Here is a 21583-nt window from a genome sequence, read left to right on the forward strand (position 1 = left end):
AATGTTCATGCTTTTTTAATTTGTCATTTATTAAAATTATAAATATATATTTTAACTCAAAAGTACAGTTTTTAAATTTAATGTTGCTGAAACAACAAAGGGATAAAAAATAAATCTATCTGATGGAGGAATCCCTCATCTTTGGAAAAGAGTTTATTACAGAGAAATGGCTCTTTCCAAAATAAAAGCTATACTATACGCTTCTTCTGGGCTATATTCTCAGCAGCATATTAAACATATCAGGTCCCCATGAAGAGAATCCTGTGCTAACGGCTGTCTAAATGACTCGGGTAAAGTTTGTAGCATGCGTGCTTGTTGTTTTTGTCTGCTTCCACTTGTCTTTGCACTAGGATGATGTCGGCGTAAATGTGCAGTCATATTCGTTGTGTTCCCACTAGTGCTTTCAGGTTAATCTCGTTAAAATGACATTAACGCCACAACACGGCAAATCTCCGTTAACGAGCTACCGCGGATCGCCCCGTGCGTGGGGCTGGACGGCCAAAACGTTAACGAGCTAACTGCGCTAACACACTAGCTCCCACCCATGTAATTGAGCATTGCGTGGCACATCCAACATACTGTTTTACTTTAGTCCATGACGCGCTTACCTTCAGGGTCATACTTAACTTGAAGACCAAAATAGTTCCAAAGGCCAGATCTGAATGAGGGTGGGGGAGGTTCAATTTCGGGTAGCGTTGAGGCAGTTGCCATGTTGCAACGAGCTTAGCTTCCGTCTTGCTAGCATGTGCTGCACTCAGTGGATCTGCACTGGACAGTGCAGCCTAGGCGGAGTAGTCGAACGCAGATCCACTTACAGCATTGTCAGAAGGAAAGTTGATAAAATAAATTTAAAATGTTGTATTGTTCGATACATATGCGTACCGAACCGAAAACACTGTATCGAACGGTTCAATATCGATACGAGTATCGTTGCGCCCCTAATAAATAAATATTTATTTATTTATTTATAAGCCTTACATACTTGTGAGGCTCTGTGTACATACACATGTGCTCTGTGTAGGCACACTACTTTGTAATGTAACATGTTGTATATTGTTGTGCTTACTTGCTTTTGTTTTGGGGACATTTCCATAGGAACAGTGGCAAAATAGCTTCCTTTACCATGGTAATCGTCACTCTTGTGTCCATTGGCCGGGTGCTGCTCTCACTCTGCTGGTGGTGGTGGGACTCGTCTGTTGCCATGGTAGCCAGCCGAAGGGGAGGTATGTAACCTCTTTTTGGGATGTCTTATTCTTCACCTCCACACGGTGGTAAGTCCACATAGCTGTCAGTGCTTTGAGAGCTTTCTTCTCGGCACATGAGGGATTCTCTACAAGATAGCATCCTTTCCAAAAAAAAAGCACTGGTTGAAATTCTAGTTAGTTTGCATTAAAAATGTTTAGCACAGCCAGGTAATTGAGAAATGCATCTCCCTCGTCCACCATGATGAGAGATATTTCATCACTGTATTCTTTGATCTTTCATTCATAGCTGTGGTCTTCTGTCTTCACCTCCACAGTGCTGGTATAGAGCTCCTGAATGCCGCTGCTCTCCTTCTCCTCTTGGTGCTGAACCTGTGTCTGGGTGGACGCCAGGAGAGACTGAAGCGAAATGAGATGATATGGCGCCTAAAGGCCATCATCACACAGCTCAGTGGTGAGTAAGGCTCATGACTGCATTACTGCAAACACAGAAGAATTGAGGAACTTGTATTCTCTGTAAAAGTCGCATTTGTTTGTTTAGTTTTGTTTGTTGTTGTTGTAATTGTTTTTTGTTTTACCTTCTTCAAATCCTATTTCATTAACAAGAGTTAGTCTGTCATGTTAGTTCTTCTTTTGTTCTCTAAATGAGTCCTCAATTTTGTAATTCATTATCCTAGATTACTTGTCAGCCTGTGTTGGTGAAGTGAAATGGCCTTCATCTCTCTACCCTGACCTTTACACACCCTCATCCCCATCGTGGTCCCTTCACTGGACCTATCGTGACTCTCAGCTGGTTAACCTGCCTGTTAGTCTACTGGTGGAAGGCGATATCATTGCTTTGAGACCTGGTCAAGAGGCCTTTGCATCACTTAGAGGCATTAAGGTTAGTCTGCATTTACTGTAAGCTGTAGTATACTTTTGTAAGATAGTATCTATTTTTTTGAGTAAATAACAATTTTCAAAAGCTTTAAAAAGCAACACGTATCACAATTTGTATCGGCAGCTTAAGCCTGTATTTAGGTATTAGACACAATCTCACCCGGTATTTCCTCTGCTGGTAGGAATAACAAATACATCAACTGGAAGTTTATCAGCCACATTTAGACAAAACTAATGCATTGTTGTATGATATGTGGTAAAAAGGATGGACAGGATATTTTTGTTATTAGTTTGTGTAAAAAATTCTATTTAATACATTGTTTTTTACACTGTTTATGAAAATGGAGGCAAAAAAATAAATAGTTTTACAGGTGGAGACCTCTGACCTTTTTTCCCCTCATCATCATTTTCTGACTGGATGCTTTGCTGAGTTTTCATCTTTTCTACTGGAAGCACGAGACGATACCTGCACCATACACATGTTTCACAGGAGGTCCAACTCCTCTAGGATGCCACATCAGTACTTTCTTTTGCTAAAAGGTTTGCTGTGTCTCGCAGCATAGTCTTGAGACTATGATTGACAGTGCAGCAGACAGGTGGTTAAATCTAGGAGAGCTGACAGGGCCATAGAAGGTCCTTAACCTGTCAGTAAGACCGGTATCTGGTATCTCAGAAATTATAATTGTTCTTTTTTTTTTTTCTTTTCATTTTTCCTCCTCAGGATGATGAGCACATTGTGCTTGAACCAGGAGATTTATTCCCACCATTCTCCCCTCCTCCTTCACCACGGGCCAATGAGAAAAGAGGACCCCAGAGCCCCCAGCAACACCGCCTCTTCAGAGTGGTCTGTACTCCAGTCCTGGACACGATAAGGTAGGGAACATAGCCATGTTTATTTTTTTGTTTTTTGTTTTTTAAACCAAATATTGGAATTACTTCTAATATCCTCAAATATTAAAAATGAATGTTAAAAGTATTATACAGTCTTTCATGTACATATGCATTTTTTTGGTGGGATGGAAGCAAAACATACATACATGACATTCACCTTAGGTTAACATTAGGTTATGCACATTAATGCACCAGTGTGCTGTTTAAAAGGTCAAAAGGGCAAATCTTCATCTGCCCACCATAACAGAAAAATAAACAGCAAAGTTACTGTTCTCCAAAAGGAGCAATGCTTCCCATTTGCAGTTTGCTAGATAACCCAGAAGACTGATGATAAATTTGTTTGTGCCCGAATGAGACCACAATACAGCTGTTTAGTATAAATGGACATTATTTCATCTGTGAAATTATAGTGGAGGTAAGTATAACTTTGATCCTGTTATCCTGGATCTGCATCAAACTTGAGTTAATTTTCTTCTGACCATTTTATTATCAAAACGTTGCTTCAGGAAACAGTACTGCAACTCAGTCTGTGGCTTTTGGAAAGTAAATATTAAGAAATCACACTTTTTCTCAATTGTGACATTTTATTTGAACATTAGCTTGCGCTCGTACCCATATTGACAAAAGTTAATTGGCTATACTGCTGTCATGTGACTATGATGTAATGAAAAGAAACCATAACATCTCACAGATGAAGAATGATGATGAACATAAGAAGAGTATCAATGGGAATGAATGGTAATGGAAAAAAGTTGTTAAACTTTGGTAAAATCATTTGTATTTCTGTCTGTCTTTTATCCAACAGGAACAATTTGGAGTTGGCCCTGTCTCGCCCAGTCACTGTGCTCGATAATGAGAGATTTACAGTACAGTCGGTTATCACCAAGCTAGTCTGTCCTGTTGTACTGGTGAGTAGTTGGTGTGTTCTTCCTAATGTATTCTGCATTGTATTTGAACATGAACATGTAAATATGTGCAGTCTTATGTGTGTTTTGCTCCCCTCTTCTAGGTGGCATTCCTGCTTGTTAACACTGTTCGCTTTCTTCTTACTGCCCCCAGCCTCACTCCTAGATGCTACAATTTTGTTCAGCTTCAGGTAAAATAATTCAAAGCAGTAAATGTGCAGACAGCAAAGACTGTAATGTATTAGTGATGTAGGGACACAGCCAACCAGTGTGTATGTAAAGGTGTTTTTTGTGATTACTATTGATAATAAACTTTCCTAACAGTTTGTTCTGTGTTGGCACCAAACATAATGATTGTACTAAGAATATTCTTGAAAGCGAAAAAGACTGGACAGAAATGTGTGTATGACTTGTTTTTTCAGCTAATGGGTGTTCTGCCCATTTTGCCCCTGCTCTTTCCTATTATGTGGGTGCTGGTGAATGCTTACGGAGAGGCCAGGGTCCTCGCCGAGTTCAGCCGTGTGTCACCAGCTGGCCTGGTAAGGGACATGCACACAGGGACACGGTCAAACACACACACAAATGTGACATGCAATGACAGGAGAAAAGGCTTCAGTTATTATCAGTGATTTTTTTTTTTTTTTTACTTTTAGTAACAGGTCTAAAAGAACACATCAAATCAAAATGTATTTATATAGCACATATTAAAAACAACAAAGCTGACCATAGTGCTTCACAGTCAGTAAAAGCATGAGACAATTAAAATAAACAATAAGAAAACAGGGCAGGAAACAATAGGTGACAACACAACAAGCCAGATAACAACCAACTAGTTAGAATCAAAAGCCAAAGTAAAAAGATGGTACGAATATGAACAGGGAGGTTATTCCAGAGTCTAGGTGCTATGGTTGCAAAGGCCCGGTCGCCTCTCAACGTCAGTCGAGACCTAGGTTGTGCTAGGAGCATCTGATTGGACGATCTTAGTGCTCTATTGGGATTGTACAAGTGGAGGAGTTCGGAAAGATAGCTGGGTGCTAAATTATTTAGAATTTTAAAAGTGAACAAAAGAATTTTAAAATCTATACGATATTTAACAGAGAGCCAATGTAAGCTGGCTAAAATTGGAGTGATGTGTTCATAGATTCTCGTACCTGTTAAGAGGCGCGCAGCTGCATTCTGAACTAACTGAAGCATGTTGGAGGCTGTAGAGGGAGTTACAGTAGTCCAGTCTGGATGTGATAAATGCGTGGATAAGCTTTTCAAGGTCCTTTAGAGGTAGGAACAGCTTTGCTTTGGATATCTGACGCAACTGGTGAAAGCTGTTGTTTACCACAGTGGAGACCTGTTTCTCAAGTTTAAAAGCGCCATCCAGGAACACTCGGAGGTTTCTTACAGTGAGCGAGAAATGGCTAGCAAGAGGACCTAGGCCATCAGCTAACTGGTCTGGCGGAGTGTGACTATCAAAAACAATGATTTCGGTCTTATTCTCATTCAGTGTAAGAAAATTATGTGATAACCAAATTTTAACTTCATGCAGACAGTTGAACAGAGGTTGCAAAGAAGCAGACACATCGGATTTCAAAGGTGAATAAATCTATAACTATTATTTCTAGAACTCTTCAAACCCTGATAATAACACCAATGCTTTTTTCTCAACAAGTCCTTCAGGGACACAGACACAGACACACTGAGTAGAACTACAGTGTAAAACTGTTGGAGTAATGCTTTTAGATAGCGATAAATGACTAAATGAAATTCAGTCATGTGTGTCAAGAATAACTTTAATGCACCTTCGGATTCCTTCTCCAAATTCTACTGAAGGAATGGACTTCATTCTTCCAAAATCAATTTCATCAATAGCTTTTGTGATGGAGAACGCTGTCTTTAGCAGTTTCGGTAATGGCTGGCAACAGTAGTTTGCTCAATGACCCCACTGTTGATACATGTGTTTGTGCACGGATGAGACCCCAATACAGCTGTTTAGTATAAATGAACATTATTTCATCTGTGAAGTTATAGTGGACGTAGTATAACTTCTTATTGTCTGCATTAAACTTGAGCATGAGTTAATTTTCTGTTAATGGATGATTTTCTCACCTTTTTATTGTCAAAATGTTGCTTCTACCAGCAGCACTGCAACTCAGTTGGTGGTTTTGAGGGTAAATACTAAGAAATAGGAATATATAAACAGTCTTGTGGTGACATAATGGCTGACAAATTCTATCACAGTAAATAGTCAATGAGATCACACTTTTTCTTACACTCTTACCTGTATTGACAAAAGTTTATCCGTCACAGTAAGGGTAATATCTAATGGCTGACAACAACTCTGGGTGGCCAGTCATAGCCTTTAAAAACATACCCTTTAAGTGTAAATTTGTTTGAAAAGGTGAAAAATCATCTTTTGAGGCTTTGAAGCTAATTTCAACCATTCACCAAATTTTCTTCTGACAAAGGTTCTAAAATAGATCTAAATGGTACACAGATTAAATCTTTCTAAAGTCAATATTTGGTAGATGTCTAGGTCATATATAGTTTATTTTTTCCTTTCAAAATGCGATATCAGGCTTTTTTGTGGTGAAATGTTTGTGATTAAACAGCAATAACAATACCAGGCTTTGGTCATAAAGATGGAAGTAATGTGCCTTTGAAGGTTTCAGTAGTTGAACCTGTCAAAGGAATGTTGGCTGAGTGTTGGTGCATCAGATGTCAGAATTTGGACTTCAAGTTGGACTTCTAACTCACAAAGCCAGAGCAGCCCCACCAGCCCCATATTCTGAATCTAATTAGGAGCAATGCATGTAAGTGTTGGTAAAAATGTAAAAATTCGAATTTAGTCTGCTGCAAATTGCACGATAAAGGTGAAGGCATCACTTTAGGGCCCAGACCAGTGTTCATGGCGTCTCATCAAATATAGGTTATCCAGTGTTTTTGTGTCTGCTGTTTGCTAACTTCTGATCGTCTGCACTGCACACTGTTTCAGATGTTTTTCTTCTTCAGTTCAGTAATAACAGTGCACATGCACACACAAACACACACACACCATATCCCACACAGAGGAGGCACAGTGAGAGCCTCCTTCTGTGTTTTAACTAGACTCTTCTCTTGCCCTAGCTTGCTAAGTTCTCTGAGGACACTCTAAGCAGCTACACCGAGATGGTTTCCTCCCAGGTATAACCTCATGCTGTTTGACACCCCATTCTCTCCCCCCGCCTAAACTTGCTTGGCTCCCAAATCCACCTGAACGAACCCACTCACTGTCTTTACCCGTTTGTTTGCAACCCTTCTGTGGAACCATTGTACATAGCTCTTGCTACTTTTCCACCTTCCCCTCTCACCCTCAGTCCCACTTACATCTGAATGTCTTACATAGACATTAGATTCGGTGTCCTTTTTGTTTGCTTTTTGCTTTCATCCAAATACTTGACTTTGCTTTCTGTTTGTAAATGCTGTACATGTGATTTCCCTCTCTTTGAATGGTTTTGTTTGGACATTATTAGTCAACACAATTTGACCAAGCAACTCTTCATGTGATTTTACACTCAGATGCCTCCCGTTATAAGATAAGATAACCTTTATTAGTCCCACACGTGGGAAATTTGTTTTGTCATCGAATAGTTACCTTCAATAATCTATCCTGTGTGTTTAAGATTATGTGTTCATGTCCATGGTTACTACTTCTGTTCCCACCACCTTACACAGCTTCTAACCAAACTCAGTCATTGTCTTCTGTTATAACTGGACAGTAACAACTGCCACCAGTCTGTCTTTTTGCAAACATTTAGTATTTGGCGTTTGAATCAGAGAAAATGATAGAAAGTGTTGAGGATAAGAGAGGCACTGACTCTTTGTTGGACCTTTCACCTCTGCTTTTTTGCTTATACTGCATGACTGGAAATTAGGTTTCCTCTCCTTGTGTCCTCTCCTTATCAACAGTGAACCATGAAAATATTTTCCACCTAATTTCATGAAATAAAGTTTGACTTTGTGTTTGGAAGACATGCTGGTCAGTGAGCTGCAGGGGAGTTCAATGAAAGACTTTGAACTCCTCTGTGGCTGTCAATCCTGCGCATTAGCAGCTCAATCTGTTATTTAAACTTGTAGGGAACATGTCTATAGAAAAGGGAAGTGTAGTGGACAAATTTGCATTCACGAAAGAGAACTGGGGTGGCTACTTCTGCTGACAATCTAATTACGGTATCTGACAGCTTAGTAGAAGAGGAAGATTCATCAAGAGGAAGGTTTCTCTGTTAAACATGCTCCTGATCTGAACCTAATGACACTTCAGATCTCTGCAATACACTTCAGTTCTCTGACATGCAGTGATCAGGCATAAAGTTTATGACCACTGACAATAATAATAAAGTGATTATCTCTTCATATTGGCATCTGGGTTAGTGGGTGGGATACGGGGGGGGTATTTATGCATAGAGAAAAGGCAGGTCTGTTATGTATTTCTTACTGGATACAGGCACCCTAGTCAGGAGTGGAGCACCCGACCTGAGGTCCAAAGGCGATTGGTGTTCCTACATGTATATTGCCCCTCCTCATAAGACTCATACATTTTAGTCATGTATTTAAGCATTTAGGTTTTTGATATCTAGTAGTAAGTAGTTCTCTTGATAACTGTGTGTCTGTGTGTGTGTTTTCACTTAAGCAGGAGATGCTCCGATGTGTATGGAGACACCTGGTTGCTGTCCTGAAGGGAAAATCTCAGACACTCTGCTGTACTTCCAGCCTTTTACATACACTGGGATCTGTCACAGTGAGTATTGTAGGCCATTAGACAAATACATCTAGGTAAAAAAATGCTACCCAAAATGCATTTCATGTTGCGTCTAGATCAAATTAAAAATAGAATAAAATTATATGCAGCTCTGTTCTGTAAGCTTTTGATATATGATCATAGAACAGAACACCTAATCTGTGCTGGCTAACCTCATATCAAATTTCTATGTAAACTTAGGGTATTTTCATACCTGCAGTATTAAGTCCATTTAAATCAAACTCGGGTTAGTTTTCCTGCTTGATGCAGTTCATTTGTGCAGATCTGAACACAGTAACTGCTCTCAGGTGTGGTACCATCCAGTTACCTGACCCGAATCCAAGTAACAATGCATCCACTTAACACACTGTTTACTGCTACAACTACACGTTTCTTTTCCAGCTATTTATTAATGAGTGACTTTTATATATTTTTTTATATTTATTTATAAAAATTATATATATATATATATATATATATATATATATATATATATATATATATATATATATATATATATATATATATATATATATATATATATATATATATATATATATAAATAAAAAAAAAACACCCAGCACGCCCCTGCGGGCGGTTTATCCTTCAAGCTCGGGTCCTCTACCAGAGGCCTGGGAGCTTGAGGGTCCTGCGCAGTATCTTAGCTGTTCCCAGGACTGCACTCTTCTGGACAGAGATCTCCGATGTTGTTCCCGGGATCTGCTGGAGCCACTCGCCTAGCTTGGGAGTGACCGCACCTAGTGCTCCGATTACCACGGGGACCACCGTTACCTTCACCCTCCACATCCTCTCGAGCTCTTCTCTGAGCCCTTGGTATTTCTCCAGCTTCTCGTGTTCCTTCTTCCTGATATTGCTGTCATTCGGAACCGCTACATCGATCACTACGGCCGTCTTCTTCTGTTTGTCTACCACCACTATGTCCGGTTGGTTAGCCACCACCATTTTGTCCGTCTGTATCTGGAAGTCCCACAGGATCTTAGCTCGGTCATTCTCCACCACCCTTGGGGGCATCTCCCATTTTGACCTCGGGACTTCCAGGTTATACTCGGCACAGATGTTCCTGTACACTATGCCGGCCACTTGGTTATGGCGTTCCTTGCCTGCTAGCATCTTGCACCCTGCTGTTATGTGCTGGATTGTCTCTGGGGCATCTTTACACAGCCTGCACCTGGGGTCTTGCCTGGTGTGATAGACCCCAGCCTCTATGGATCTTGTGCTCAGAGCTTGTTCTTGTGCTGCCATGATTAGTGCCTCTGTGCTGTCTTTCAGTCCAGCTTTGTCCAGCCACTGGTAGGATTTCTGGATATCAGCCACCTCCTCTATCTGCCGGTGGTACATACCGTGCAGGGGCCTGTCCTTCCATGATGGTTCCTCGTCTCCCTCCTCTTTCTTGGGTTTCTGCTGCCTGAGGTATTCACTGAGCACTCGGTCAGTTGGGGCCATCTTCCCAATGTATTCTTGGATGTTCGTTGTCTCATCCTGGACTGTGGTGCTGACACTCACCAGTCCCCGGCCCCCTTCCTTCCACTTAGCGTACAGCCTCAGGGTGCTGGACTTGGGGTGAAACCCTCCATGCATGGTAAGGAGCTTTCTTGTCTTTATGTCAGTGGCTTCTATCTCCTCCTTTGGCCAGCCTATTACCCCAGCAGGGTACCTGATCACGGGCAGGGCGTACGTGTTGATGGCCCGGATCTTGTTCTTACCATTCAGCTGACTCCTCAGGACTTGCCTGACCCTCTGCAGGTACTTGGTGGTTGCAGCTTTTCTAGCGGCCTCTTCATGGTTCCCATTCGCCTGTGGGATCCCCAAGTACTTGTAACTGTCCTCTATGTCTGCAATGTTGCCTTCTGGTAGTTCAATCCCCTCAGTTCTGACTACCTTCCCTCTCTTTGTTACCATCAGACTACACTTCTCCAGTCCCAACGACATTCCAATGTCATTGCTGTATAGCCTGGTAGTGTGGATCAGTGAATCGATGTCTCGTTCACTCTTGGCATACAGCTTGATGTCATCCATGTACAGGAGGTGGCTGACAACTACTCCGTTCCGTAGTCGGTATCCGTAGCCAGTCTTGTTAATGATCTCACTGAGGGGGTTCAGGCCTATGCAGAACAGCAGTGGGGACAGAGCATCTCCTTGGTAGATCCCGCACTTGATGGTGACTTGTGCTATGGGCTTGGAGTTGGCCTCTAGTGTTGTACGCCACATCCCCATTGAGTTCCTGATGAAGGCTCTTAGGGTCCCATTGATCTTGTACAATTCTAGGCATTCCAATATCCAGCTGTGGGGCATTGAGTCAAAGGCCTTCTTGTAATCAATCCAGGCAGTGCACAGGTTGGTCAGTCTGGTCTTGCAGTCTCGGCTGATTGTTCTGTATACCAGTAGCTGGTGTTTTGCGCCTCTGGTATTCTTGCCAATCCCTTTCTGTGTCCCGCTCATGTATTGACCCATGTGCCTGTTCATCTTAGCCGATATGATGCCTGACAGGAGCTTCCATGTAGTACTGAGGCAGGTTATTGGTCGGTAGTTGGAGGGGACCGGTCCCTTCTTGGGGTCCTTGGGGATCAGGACCGTCTGGCCTTCAGTTAGCCATTCCGGGTGTCTCTCGTTAACTAGCAGCTGGTTCATTTGTGCTGCCAGACGCTCGTGGAGTGCAGTCAGCTTCTTCAGCCAGTAGGCGTGAACCATGTCGGGCCCTGGTGCTGTCTAACTCTTCATACTGGAGACCCTTTCTTGGATATCTGCCACTGTGATGGTTACTGGACCCTGTTCAGGGAGGTCGCTGTGGTCAGCCCTCAGATCCTCTAGCCACTGAGCATTGCCGTTATGGGTTGCATCCTTCTCCCATATGCTCTTCCAGTATTGCTCCGTCTCCAGCCTTGGTGGTGCTGTTCTCTTATTGTTCCCTTGCCACTGAGAGTACACCTTTGCTGGTTCTGTGGAGAACAGCTGGTTTATTCTCCTGCCTTCTATCTCTCTGGTGTACCTCCTCAAGCGGCTGGCCAAGGCTGTGAGTCTTTGCTTGGCAGTTTCCAAGGCCTCAGGTATGGACAGCTTGCTGTATTTCTTAGGCACCTTATTTGTCGCACCTTTCTGCAACTCCGTTAGTTGGCTAACCTCCCTCCGTGCTACTTTGATCTTGCCCTCTAGCCTCCTTCTCCATGGAGGTTACTGCCCCTTGTCGCTGTTCAACTTGTAGCCAAGCATCTCACTGATCACTGTTGCCGTATTGTAGATCAGCTTGTTAGTGTCGGTAATCGTGGTTGTAGGTATTGCCCGTAGTGCTGCATTAACATCATCTAGCAGACCTTCTGAGGTTACTTCACGTAATCTTGGTAACCGGCTACGGGGGATCCAGGTTTCAAGCTTGGCCATGATCCTATTTTTCAGGTCAGTTCCTCTCGCACTCAACGATCCTTCTCCTATCGCACTTGGGGCTATGTACCCAATCTCGGGTGGGGGTGATGATATCTCCCCCCTGACCTGGCGTCCTGACTCCTCCTTGCCGTAGCATTTGTGTTGTACCTCGTCAATCTCTAGCTGTGAGAGCAGTCCCTTCTTTCGAATGTTGGAACACTGAGCTACTAGTTGTTTCGCCGAAGAAATTGTCTTTCAAACTTTTCCTTCTTTTTCAGTCCTTGTACCATTTTCAGAGGAATATTTTTGTTTGTTTGTTTTTTGCCAATTAACACTGACCTATGAATCATTCAAGCATAAAAAACCACCTAATGCAAGGGATGAACCAGTGTTGTCTCTCTACATAATGAACAGATTCTAAATAATATCTTTTGGATACAATAATTATAGTTATTGCTTCCAAGGATGGCACAACCAGTTATTATTAAGTTAAGACCAATTACTAGGTAGGTTTGGATAGCTTTTTTCCCTTAATAACTTAGGTTATCTTTGCCCAATACATTTAAACTTGGTTGATGATCTGAAACATGTAAGTGTGATGAAATTGCAAAAACCAATACAAAATCATGAATGGGTGAAATACTTTCTCACAGCACTGTTAAAATATTTTCGAGGACGTGGACCTTATGCAATTTCAAATTGTACGTATTTAGGCACATGGGTCCTATACTACAGTGTGTGTGTGTGTGTGTAACTCTTCTGTGTGGATATTTGGAACTGTTTTGGAATTCCTAAAGTAGTGACCAAACAATGCTTCCCTGAGCCAGCGCTTTATAGAGGTTAAAAAGCCTAGAACTCTTCTTATCACTGAAAGCTATTTTCTCAGGAAGCTTTTTGTTCTGTAAGTGTGTGTTTATATAATCTGTACTTTTGTTTTGCGTGCAGGTTCTATGTTGTGTGGACAAGCAGGGTATTCTTTCGTGGCCAAATCCCAGTCCGGAGACTGTGCTGTTCTTTAGTGGACGAGTGGAACCATCACACAACAGTCAAGATGACCTCAGAGACAACATGTCTGTTAACTCATACTGCCAAATGGAGATGGATGATGACAGGGAAGAGGTTTGTTTGTTCTCTTAGGCAAAGCTTTTAGCCCCCCAAAATTAATTTTAGAGTTTAATAAAAAAACAACAAAAAACAAGAAAACCTTTTATTGTCTGGTAGGGCCAGGAGGCAGAGGCTCTGCTTTGTCTGCAGAAAGAGCCCCCCCCTCAGCCGGGAGTGGGGCCAGATCCCAGCGAGATGTCGCACGAAACAGCACTCTCATCTGACACTCTCCAGATTCAGCAGCACTGCCAGCCTGTACCCACTTGCACTAAACACCACTCTGGATCGAATGTGAGCTTCAGCCATGACACTGAGGGAGGCGAGGATGCCCAGACACCGGTACAAACTGCAACTGAAATTTCTAATATAGAGCTCTTTAAAAAAAAAAAAAAAAAACAATTAATACATAAAATTTTAAAAACAGATGGTGAAAACGTTAGTAAGTCCCATTAATACTGAAATTTTGGGTTATCTGAGATGTAAATGTTGTATTAAAAATTTTTTTGTCAGTTTGAATTTTCACTGCTGCTGCTATGGCCTACATATTTAAGCTAACCAATAAGAAATAACTTAAAATGACAGGGAACTAACCAGCACAGTACAAATAAAGTGTAGGAACTCAGGAAGTTGGTATGTGGCTTCAGGTTTTTTTCTCTTATCTCAAGGATTTTTCACTGGGCTGTCCTGAAGTGGAGGCTGATGACTTTGTGTGTGACTACCACCTGGAGATGCTGAGCCTGTCACAAGACCAGCAGAACCCTGCCAGCATCCAGTTTGATGACCAATCCTGGCAGTGCCACCTGCCCTCCCTAAAGCCACTGGGCCTGAATATCATGCTAAACCTCTGCAATGCCAGTGTCACCAAGCAGCTCTGTCGCTTCTCTGACCATCTATCAAACCTGGCTCTGCAGGAGAGCCACGGCACGGTGCTGCCAGTATATGTTCCATGGGGGCTCTGTGAGCTTTCCAGACTTATAGGTGAGCATGTCAGAACTGATTCTTATATAAACTAAACAAGTAATGACTTCCCTGAATCTTTTGGTTATATCCAACAGCCTGTGGGTCGCTATTTAACACAATGTATAAGTTACAGGTTACATGCTGATATAAACCTATTTAACAATGGTTATCCTGTGGCACAGAGGATTTTACAGATCCTCTACGCCCAGCCTACTCAAGCAATGGCCTACAGGCCACATGTGGCCAGAAGCAACCTCTGAGTGGCCCTGTCAATGATCCTGCCAGAAATGCAGAGTAAGACGGGAGGAAAAAAATTTCAAACTGAAATTTCTACAGCATAATGTAGATGGTTAAACGCAACACTCCTAATAGCCTAGTAATATTCAGACCGCAGTGCATTGTTGTAAACATATCTCTACAAATGAAACAAGTAGTCTATGATGCCACAGCAACATGCCTTTATCAACCCAACAGGAAAAATGAAAACCACTGATTTAACCCTGCTGTGTCTGACAAGCCAGGGTTTATTTTTTATTTTACCACTAAATCCAAATGTCGAATCTGTGTGTTTAATTTGTAACGAGTGTGTGGTATGATTATGTAGGCTAAATTATTATGTAGGTAAAGTGCAAAGTGCTCCCAGCAGTAATAGAAGCATTAAAAGCACATATTACACGACAGGGGTTAAAAGAGAGATTTTATACAAATAATATATTCTATTATTATATATTCTTTGTTCATTACTCGTAATGAACAAAGAATATATGTTTTACTTTACTTTACCAAATTAAATTACAAAAAATTAGCTTTCTCAAGACGTTATGTTCTTATTCACTGGTATATAATTTTAAATAAATCACTGCATCCGAATCGATTGAGTGCGATATTAAAATCTATCAGAGAACAATTCAGAAGCATTGTTTTCTTCTTTTTGTCTGTTTGTCAGGGTTCACCCCTGGTGCGAGAGAGTTGTTTAAACAGGAGAACCACTTGACCCTCTACCAGCTGCCATCTGGAGAGAAGACCAAGGAGTTCACATCCCACCGCCTTCATTACTTCACCAAACGCCAGCCTCCCATCTCCCATCTCATCTCTCTGTTCGTACGAGACTCTTCATCCAGTGAGTCAGCACACTATTATTGTTTTGGGTTTTATGATGCAGTTTTAATAAAATGTTCAGCACCATCTCTTTATTCCCTGCACATAATCCATGTTCCTGTATATGTTTCTCTCCAATCCTCCCTTTGGCCAAACAGTACCATAATGTTTTGTTGTTTTCTTTCTTGATAATGCTTTTATGCACTGTTAGATAATGTCCAGATGCTGTCACATGGTTCAGCTGACCTTATCCTGGAGGCCTGCACTGACTTCTGGGATGGAACTGATATCTACCCCCTCTCAGGCTCAGACAGGTCTGTCTTTGGCTTTTTGTTTGTGCTTGAAGTCAACATAGTTACACTTTCCAAATGCACACAGTGAATTTGGAAAGTTTTCATTTCATCCTTTGGTTCCTGTGTCACAGAAAGAAGGTCCTGGACTTCTACCAACGTGCCTGTCTATCAGGTTACTGCTCAGCTTTTGCGTATAAACCCATGCAAGTATCTCTGTCTAGCCAGCTGAATGGGAAATGTATGGAACTGGCTCCTGGTCCCTGTCTGTTTTCTGGACTAGAGTTGCCCTCCACGACTCCCATCAAACACAACTCCTGCAGGAACAGCTGGAGCTCAGATGGTATGGACTGTGACACTGATGAAATGGGTGGTTTTGCATTTGAGCAAGACAAAACTGTACAAGAATTAAAGGAAATATGTTGTCACTGCAAAGCTCAATTGCTGTTATCCAAGGTTCAGTAGTTTGACTTGTTTATCAAAGACCATGACTTGGACAGATGCTTTTTACTTACTTGGCAATCACTGCATACAAGTGAGTTAGTAAGTTTTGATTCTACATGTCTTGGAAGTGACTGTAAATTGCAAAATTGTATGGATAAAGAGATTTCTCTGACTTTAGACAGATGTTACATTGTTTAGTTACCCTCTCTTTCCTCTTTCCCGTCGTGCTCACAGAAGGTATAGGTGAGGGTGTGGAGCGTGACGACTGTGTTCAGGCCCTAAGCGGGCAGATCTTTATGGGAATGGTGTCATCCCAGTTCCAGGCAAGGCTAGACACGGTCCGTCTCATTGATGCCCTCGTCACTGCTTGCATCCGCTTTGTTTACTTTTCCATGGAGGATGAGCTCCGCAGCAAGGTGAGTACAGTCAAGCTCTTAATCATTGCAACTAAAAGCTTACTTATTTAGTTTTAACTTATTTATTTAGTATTTCTATTATCTATAAGTATCTATAAGTTTTTGCTCATTTACAGACAAATAGGACAAAGGTGGTAACTTATTTAATTACTGCTAATTACTGTTCTCCGTCATCTAAAAAGATTTGATGAGGGTCTAACAGCAAATGACATTGCGTGTTTCACTTTAGACAGGTGTGCTCTCACACAAGGTCACAGTTTATGACCTGAAGAAAATTTTCAGATTTGTTTGGAAAAACCTACTAAAATACTGGATACTACTATATAGTAGTGTCTATATATAGTCTAGTATACTGCTATAATCTACTATAAATTTGAGACGGCTCCTTTGGATTTGTGCAGGTGTTTGCAGAGAAGATGGGTTTAGAGACAGGCTGGAACTGTCATATCTCTCTGACACCAAACGGAGACGGTCCCTGTGATGGAGCTCCATCAAGCCCCAGTCATGGCTCCCTGCATGAGGATTTGAACCAAGGTACCCGTGTTTCTGACAAGTTTGAGTTAATATTCGTGTTATTAGTAATGGGAACAATTTTAAAGGCTGATTATATATTTAGTCATTAATAGTGTAGCAGCTATCAATTATTTTAGTAATCAAGTAAACTGTTGATTATTCCAACAAGTAATCGAATAGGAAGTATTTCTGTCTTATTTACAATAAATATTCAAAAGGGAAAAAAACATGGCTCTTTCAAAAGTTGGAATAATTGGAAATCTCCAAATATCCACCAAATATTTTGATTTAATTAACTCATTTAAAATCTGTTCTGGAAAATGATTGGGAGTGGGTAGGCTGTCAAGAATGGGCTCAAGATAACAGTTGACTCTACTTCCAAATGCAATGTTGGAATTAGATGAAGGAATAATATCAAAACTCAAAAAAAAAGAGCATCAACATCAGGAGCATAAATAATTAGAAAAGCATTTGGTAGAGTAACCAAAAGTATCTATGATATGGATCAGACTTTGTGGCCTCCACTCTAAAGAGAATATTTGTACAACTGAGGATTGGCACACCTCTAGATTTATAAGTAAATGGAGCCTGAAAAACCTGAGAAACCTAATTTGCTCTCAACCTGTGCTGTTCAGCTGCACTAGCATGCGTTTCTTTGAGGAAGATAATTTCTTCTTCCAAAAATTTAAGGTGTGAAAGGACATGACCCTTCTTAACCACGTGTCCAAGACCTTTTACGTTCCAATTAACCAATGTGAGGTCTCTCATGTCGCTAGAAACAGAATTATTAGGTACTGTCGTAACAGGATACAACAACATAATATCCACCCAGAACGAGGTAATGCAAAAAGCAACTAATATCTAAATGTACAACCACATCTGAAAGAACACAATTACCCAAACTGTCAAACACTTCATGAAGGTAGATCAAGAGCTGTGCACTTCCACTCTGCTCTCTCTTCACCGTGATGCACCAGTAGTGTCTGCATCACTGCAGCTAAAGCACTAGTCTGTCTGTTAATCTCTGCTCCCCTCTTTCCTCACTCGTGAACAAGACCCTGAGATAATTAAACTTCTCTACCTGGGTCAGCAACTCATCCCTGACCCAGAGTGGGTCCTCCACCCTTTTCTGGCTGAGAACCATGAGGTGCTACTTTTAGTTCTCAGTGCTTCACACTCTGCCACATACACACTAAATGTCCCCTCCCTAACTCAGTGGGAGGGAAAAATAGCTGGCAATGCGTGTTTTCCTATGAGGTAAAGCAATTTATGGCAGCCCAGCCGTATCTCTGTTATATCTATAAAACCACTTACAGTCTCCTTTCTCGAAGTATTGGGTTCCTTCTCAGCAAAAAATCAGTTTAGTACTGTATATCAGCGGTCCTCAACCCCCGGGTCTCGGACCGGTACCGGTCCGTGAGTCGTTTGGTACCGGGCCGCGAGAGTTGAGGCTCAGGTGTGAAATGTATAGTTTTCAGGGTTTTTATCGGTTTTCAGCGTTAGTTTGTTATCGTTTTTATCGTTTTTATCGTTAACTCCGTTTTCCTGGGTCTTTTCACGTGTGTTATGAATAAATCTTCTTTTTTTCGGTACCGGTACTAGTTTTATTTTGTTGTATTTATCCGCGACACCTTAAAGGCCGGTCCGTGAAAATATTGTCGGGCATAAACCGGTCCGTGGCGCAAAAAAGGTTGGGGACCGCTGCTGTATACAACATACTGTATGCAATATACTGTGTATCTTAAGAGTGTATGAGTAAATGTACTTCGGTCGTTGCTGTGCTTTTTTTTTTTGGAAGTCGAATTTCCCAGAGGAACCCACCCGAGGGATTAATAAAGTTCTATCTTATCTTATCTTATCTTATCTTATCTTATCTTATCTTATCTTATCTTATCTTATCTTATCTTATCTTATCTTATCTTATGGTGTTTTTCGTTGTTTTTTTCAGTAATGCTTCTTAATAAGTGTAGAGGAAGCCACACTATATTTTTTCTGTAACACAGATTCTCGGGATGAAGCAGAAGGTCCCCTGCTACCAGAAGAGGAAGCTCACTCTGACCTGGCCAGTTTCCAGCCCACAGATAGCGATGTCCCCAGCTTCCTGGAGGACTGTAACAGGGTAATTTGCTCTTAACCAGTGAAACTACTGTTCTAGCCCACAGAGGCAAAAGCAAAGTCTGCTCAGTCTTGTGTTTTATGTATTGCTTCCATATATTTTGTAAAGGCCAAGTTACCTCGTGGGATCCACCAGGTTCGTCCTCATTTGAAGAACATTGATAATGTGCCTCTTTTGGTGCCACTCTTCACAGACTGTACGCCTGAAAGTAAGTCTTATCTTACATATGGGTACCATATTGTGTACAAGATGTCCAGTACATTACTACTTAGTATTCTGAGTAAAGTTTAACAAAAGTGAACCAACGATCCACATGCCTGTATCACTTCCTTTCAGCCATGTGTGAGATGATCACGATCATGCAGGAAAACAGGGAGGTTACGTGCTGTCTGGGGAGCGCTGGCAATTTCCGCAATAGCCGCCTGTTCCTTCAGAGTGACCTAAGGTATGCTAATAATAAAATATATGAATATGCGCAATCATAACATAGAATCAACTGCCTCTGCAGTAGGTTGTCACAACTCTGTCACTGACTGCAGTTAGCTACTGTTACGGCCCGGCTCTGCTAGGCGGCAGCGGACGTAACATAAACGAGCCCAGAGACCAAGGAGTTAGATAGGACGACAAACATAAGGTTTATTAACACAACTGAACTCCGTTAGTGAAACAACTCACTAGGCAGCAGAGAAACTTTAAACAAACACCACGGTTAATAGCACCAGTAGAGCACTGCTCTACTAAACGTCTCGCAGGAGGCAACACAAAACACAGGCAGAAGGCAAAAGGGAGGGACTCTCTGTACAGTCTGTTCAAATCAACAAGTCCCTCGACGAATGAAGACTCCTCAGCCTTTTATACTATCAGTTAACTGCAGTCAGCTGTGTCACTTGTCATAACTGCAGTCAGCTGTGTCACTTGTCATAACTGCAGTCAGCTGTGTCACTTGTCATAACTGCAGACAGCTGTGTCACTTGTCCGTCGTACTCCAGGCTCCTGCGGCAGCCAATGGTGTGCGTAGTCTGACAGGCTCGGATCCGCATGAAGTTGGGGCGGGCATATGTCCGGGCCAGCCAATCCCCCGTGAGTCCTGGAGCACTGTAGCTTCCATGGAGGAAGGCGGGGCCACCTGAGGCCAGCGGCCGTAACACCCCTCCCCTTAAAATACCAACTATGCTGGGCTGAAGCCAACGTTACAGAGCATAAACAACAACAAAAGACAAAAGCAGTAAAACATGTTTACAAAGGGGACAGACCGTCAGCTAAAACATTTTCAGTCCCCTTTTTGTGGTGGATACTTAAGTTGTATTCCTGCAACAACAGAGCCCAGCGCATAAGGCGCTGGTTGTGATTAAACATACGCGCCAGGAACACAAGTGGGTTGTGGTCTGTGTACACGACAAGAGGCAACATGCTGGACCCCAGGTACACATGAAAGTGCTGAAGAGCCAACAACAAAGCCAGGGTCTCCTTTTCAATGGTGGAGTAGTTTAACTGATTTTTATTGAACTTGCGGGAAAAGTAACAAACGGGGTGGTTCAAACCCAGCAAGTCTTCTTGCAACAGCACTGCCCCAGCCCCGACAGCACTGGCATCAACCTCGAGTTTGAATGGTCGCGTCAAATCAGGTGCAGCTAACACAGGAGAATGGCAGAGGAGGGCTTTTGCACTCTCAAAAGCATCCTGACACTCACTCGACCAGCTAAACTCAACCTTTGGGCTGAGCAGGTCAGTCAATGGCTTTACTACAGAGGAGAAATTCTTACAAAAGTTCCTGTAGTAGCCCACCATCCCTAGAAACCGACGTAACTCACGCCTGGTGGTAGGCGTGGGAAACTGTTTAATCACTTCCACTTTGGCATCTATGGGCCGGACCTGTCCACGTCCCACCTCCCTGCCTAAGTACGTCACAGTAGCTTTGGCAAACTCACACTTAGCTAAGTTGAGAGTTAGGGTAGCTTGTGCCAAACGGTGAAATACCTTAGACTGAAAGTTCGAGCCCTGGTCGGTTTGTACGACCTTAGGCAAGCCAAACACTGAAAAGAAGGTTGTCAACGCCTTAACGACAGATCTCGCTGTAATTTTATGTAACGGGACAGCCTCGGGGAAGCGGGTAGCGGCACACATTATCGTGAGTAGGTATTGCTTTCCTGATTTTGTTCTAGGTAGTGGACCCACACAGTCTACTATGACATGGTCAAACGGCTGATCCACTACAGGAATGGGACACAACGGAGCCGGGGGTATGACCTGATTGGGTTTACCTGCAATCTGACATACATGGCAACTGTTGCAAAATTTAGAAACATCACGCTTCATACCAGGCCAAAAGAAATGTTTTAATAGTAGCTGGTATGTTTTTGTGATGCCCAAGTGTCCCGACCACTGGCTTTCATGGGCAAGGGCCAGGATCTTCTGCCGGTACGCAGAGGGCACTACAATCTGCTTGACCTTACTCCAATCTGCACCTTCTGCACCTGGTGGAGACCACTGACGCATTAGAACATCATGTTCTATGAAATAGGCTTGTTGCTCCTTTTTGGCTTGCTCAGCACTTACCATACGTTTGAAACAGCTCTTTATTGTTTCATCAGCTAATTGAGCTGCTGACAGCTGGTCTCTAGT

At 42.2% G+C, this 21583-nt stretch overlaps 1 protein-coding gene across 8 annotated transcripts in view; it reads left to right on the forward strand.

The window, feature by feature from the left end:
• The window catches only part of tmem94 (transmembrane protein 94), a 43004-nt gene that overhangs the window by 7255 nt on the left and 14166 nt on the right, over window positions 1-21583 (forward strand). For 3 of the 8 annotated variants that reach the window (XM_086271271.1, XM_086271269.1, XM_086271278.1), the window contains 20 exons: window positions 1096-1223; window positions 1520-1656; window positions 1880-2085; window positions 2803-2954; window positions 3778-3880; window positions 3982-4068; window positions 4300-4416; window positions 6992-7048; window positions 8535-8642; window positions 12966-13139; window positions 13242-13463; window positions 13790-14102; window positions 15031-15204; window positions 15394-15496; window positions 15607-15815; window positions 16151-16332; window positions 16734-16866; window positions 18849-18964; window positions 19070-19169; window positions 19298-19406. In XM_086271271.1, the coding sequence (XP_086127397.1) occupies window positions 1096-1223; window positions 1520-1656; window positions 1880-2085; window positions 2803-2954; window positions 3778-3880; window positions 3982-4068; window positions 4300-4416; window positions 6992-7048; window positions 8535-8642; window positions 12966-13139; window positions 13242-13463; window positions 13790-14102; window positions 15031-15204; window positions 15394-15496; window positions 15607-15815; window positions 16151-16332; window positions 16734-16866; window positions 18849-18964; window positions 19070-19169; window positions 19298-19406 (2930 nt within the window). The remainder of the gene's footprint in view (window positions 1-1095; window positions 1224-1519; window positions 1657-1879; window positions 2086-2802; window positions 2955-3777; window positions 3881-3981; window positions 4069-4299; window positions 4417-6991; window positions 7049-8534; window positions 8643-12965; window positions 13140-13241; window positions 13464-13789; window positions 14103-15030; window positions 15205-15393; window positions 15497-15606; window positions 15816-16150; window positions 16333-16733; window positions 16867-18848; window positions 18965-19069; window positions 19170-19297; window positions 19407-21583) is intronic. The other 5 variants (XM_086271272.1, XM_086271270.1, XM_086271275.1 and 2 more) reach the window with 3 other exon arrangements.

The sequence above is a fragment of the Aulonocara sp. 'chitande type north' Nkhata Bay genome, linkage group LG18, assembly GCF_057382095.1.
Source record: "Aulonocara sp. 'chitande type north' Nkhata Bay isolate Kocher_YH1m ecotype deep benthic linkage group LG18, A_spYH_male_GT1.1, whole genome shotgun sequence".
NCBI lineage: Eukaryota > Metazoa > Chordata > Actinopteri > Cichliformes > Cichlidae > Aulonocara > Aulonocara sp. 'chitande type north' Nkhata Bay.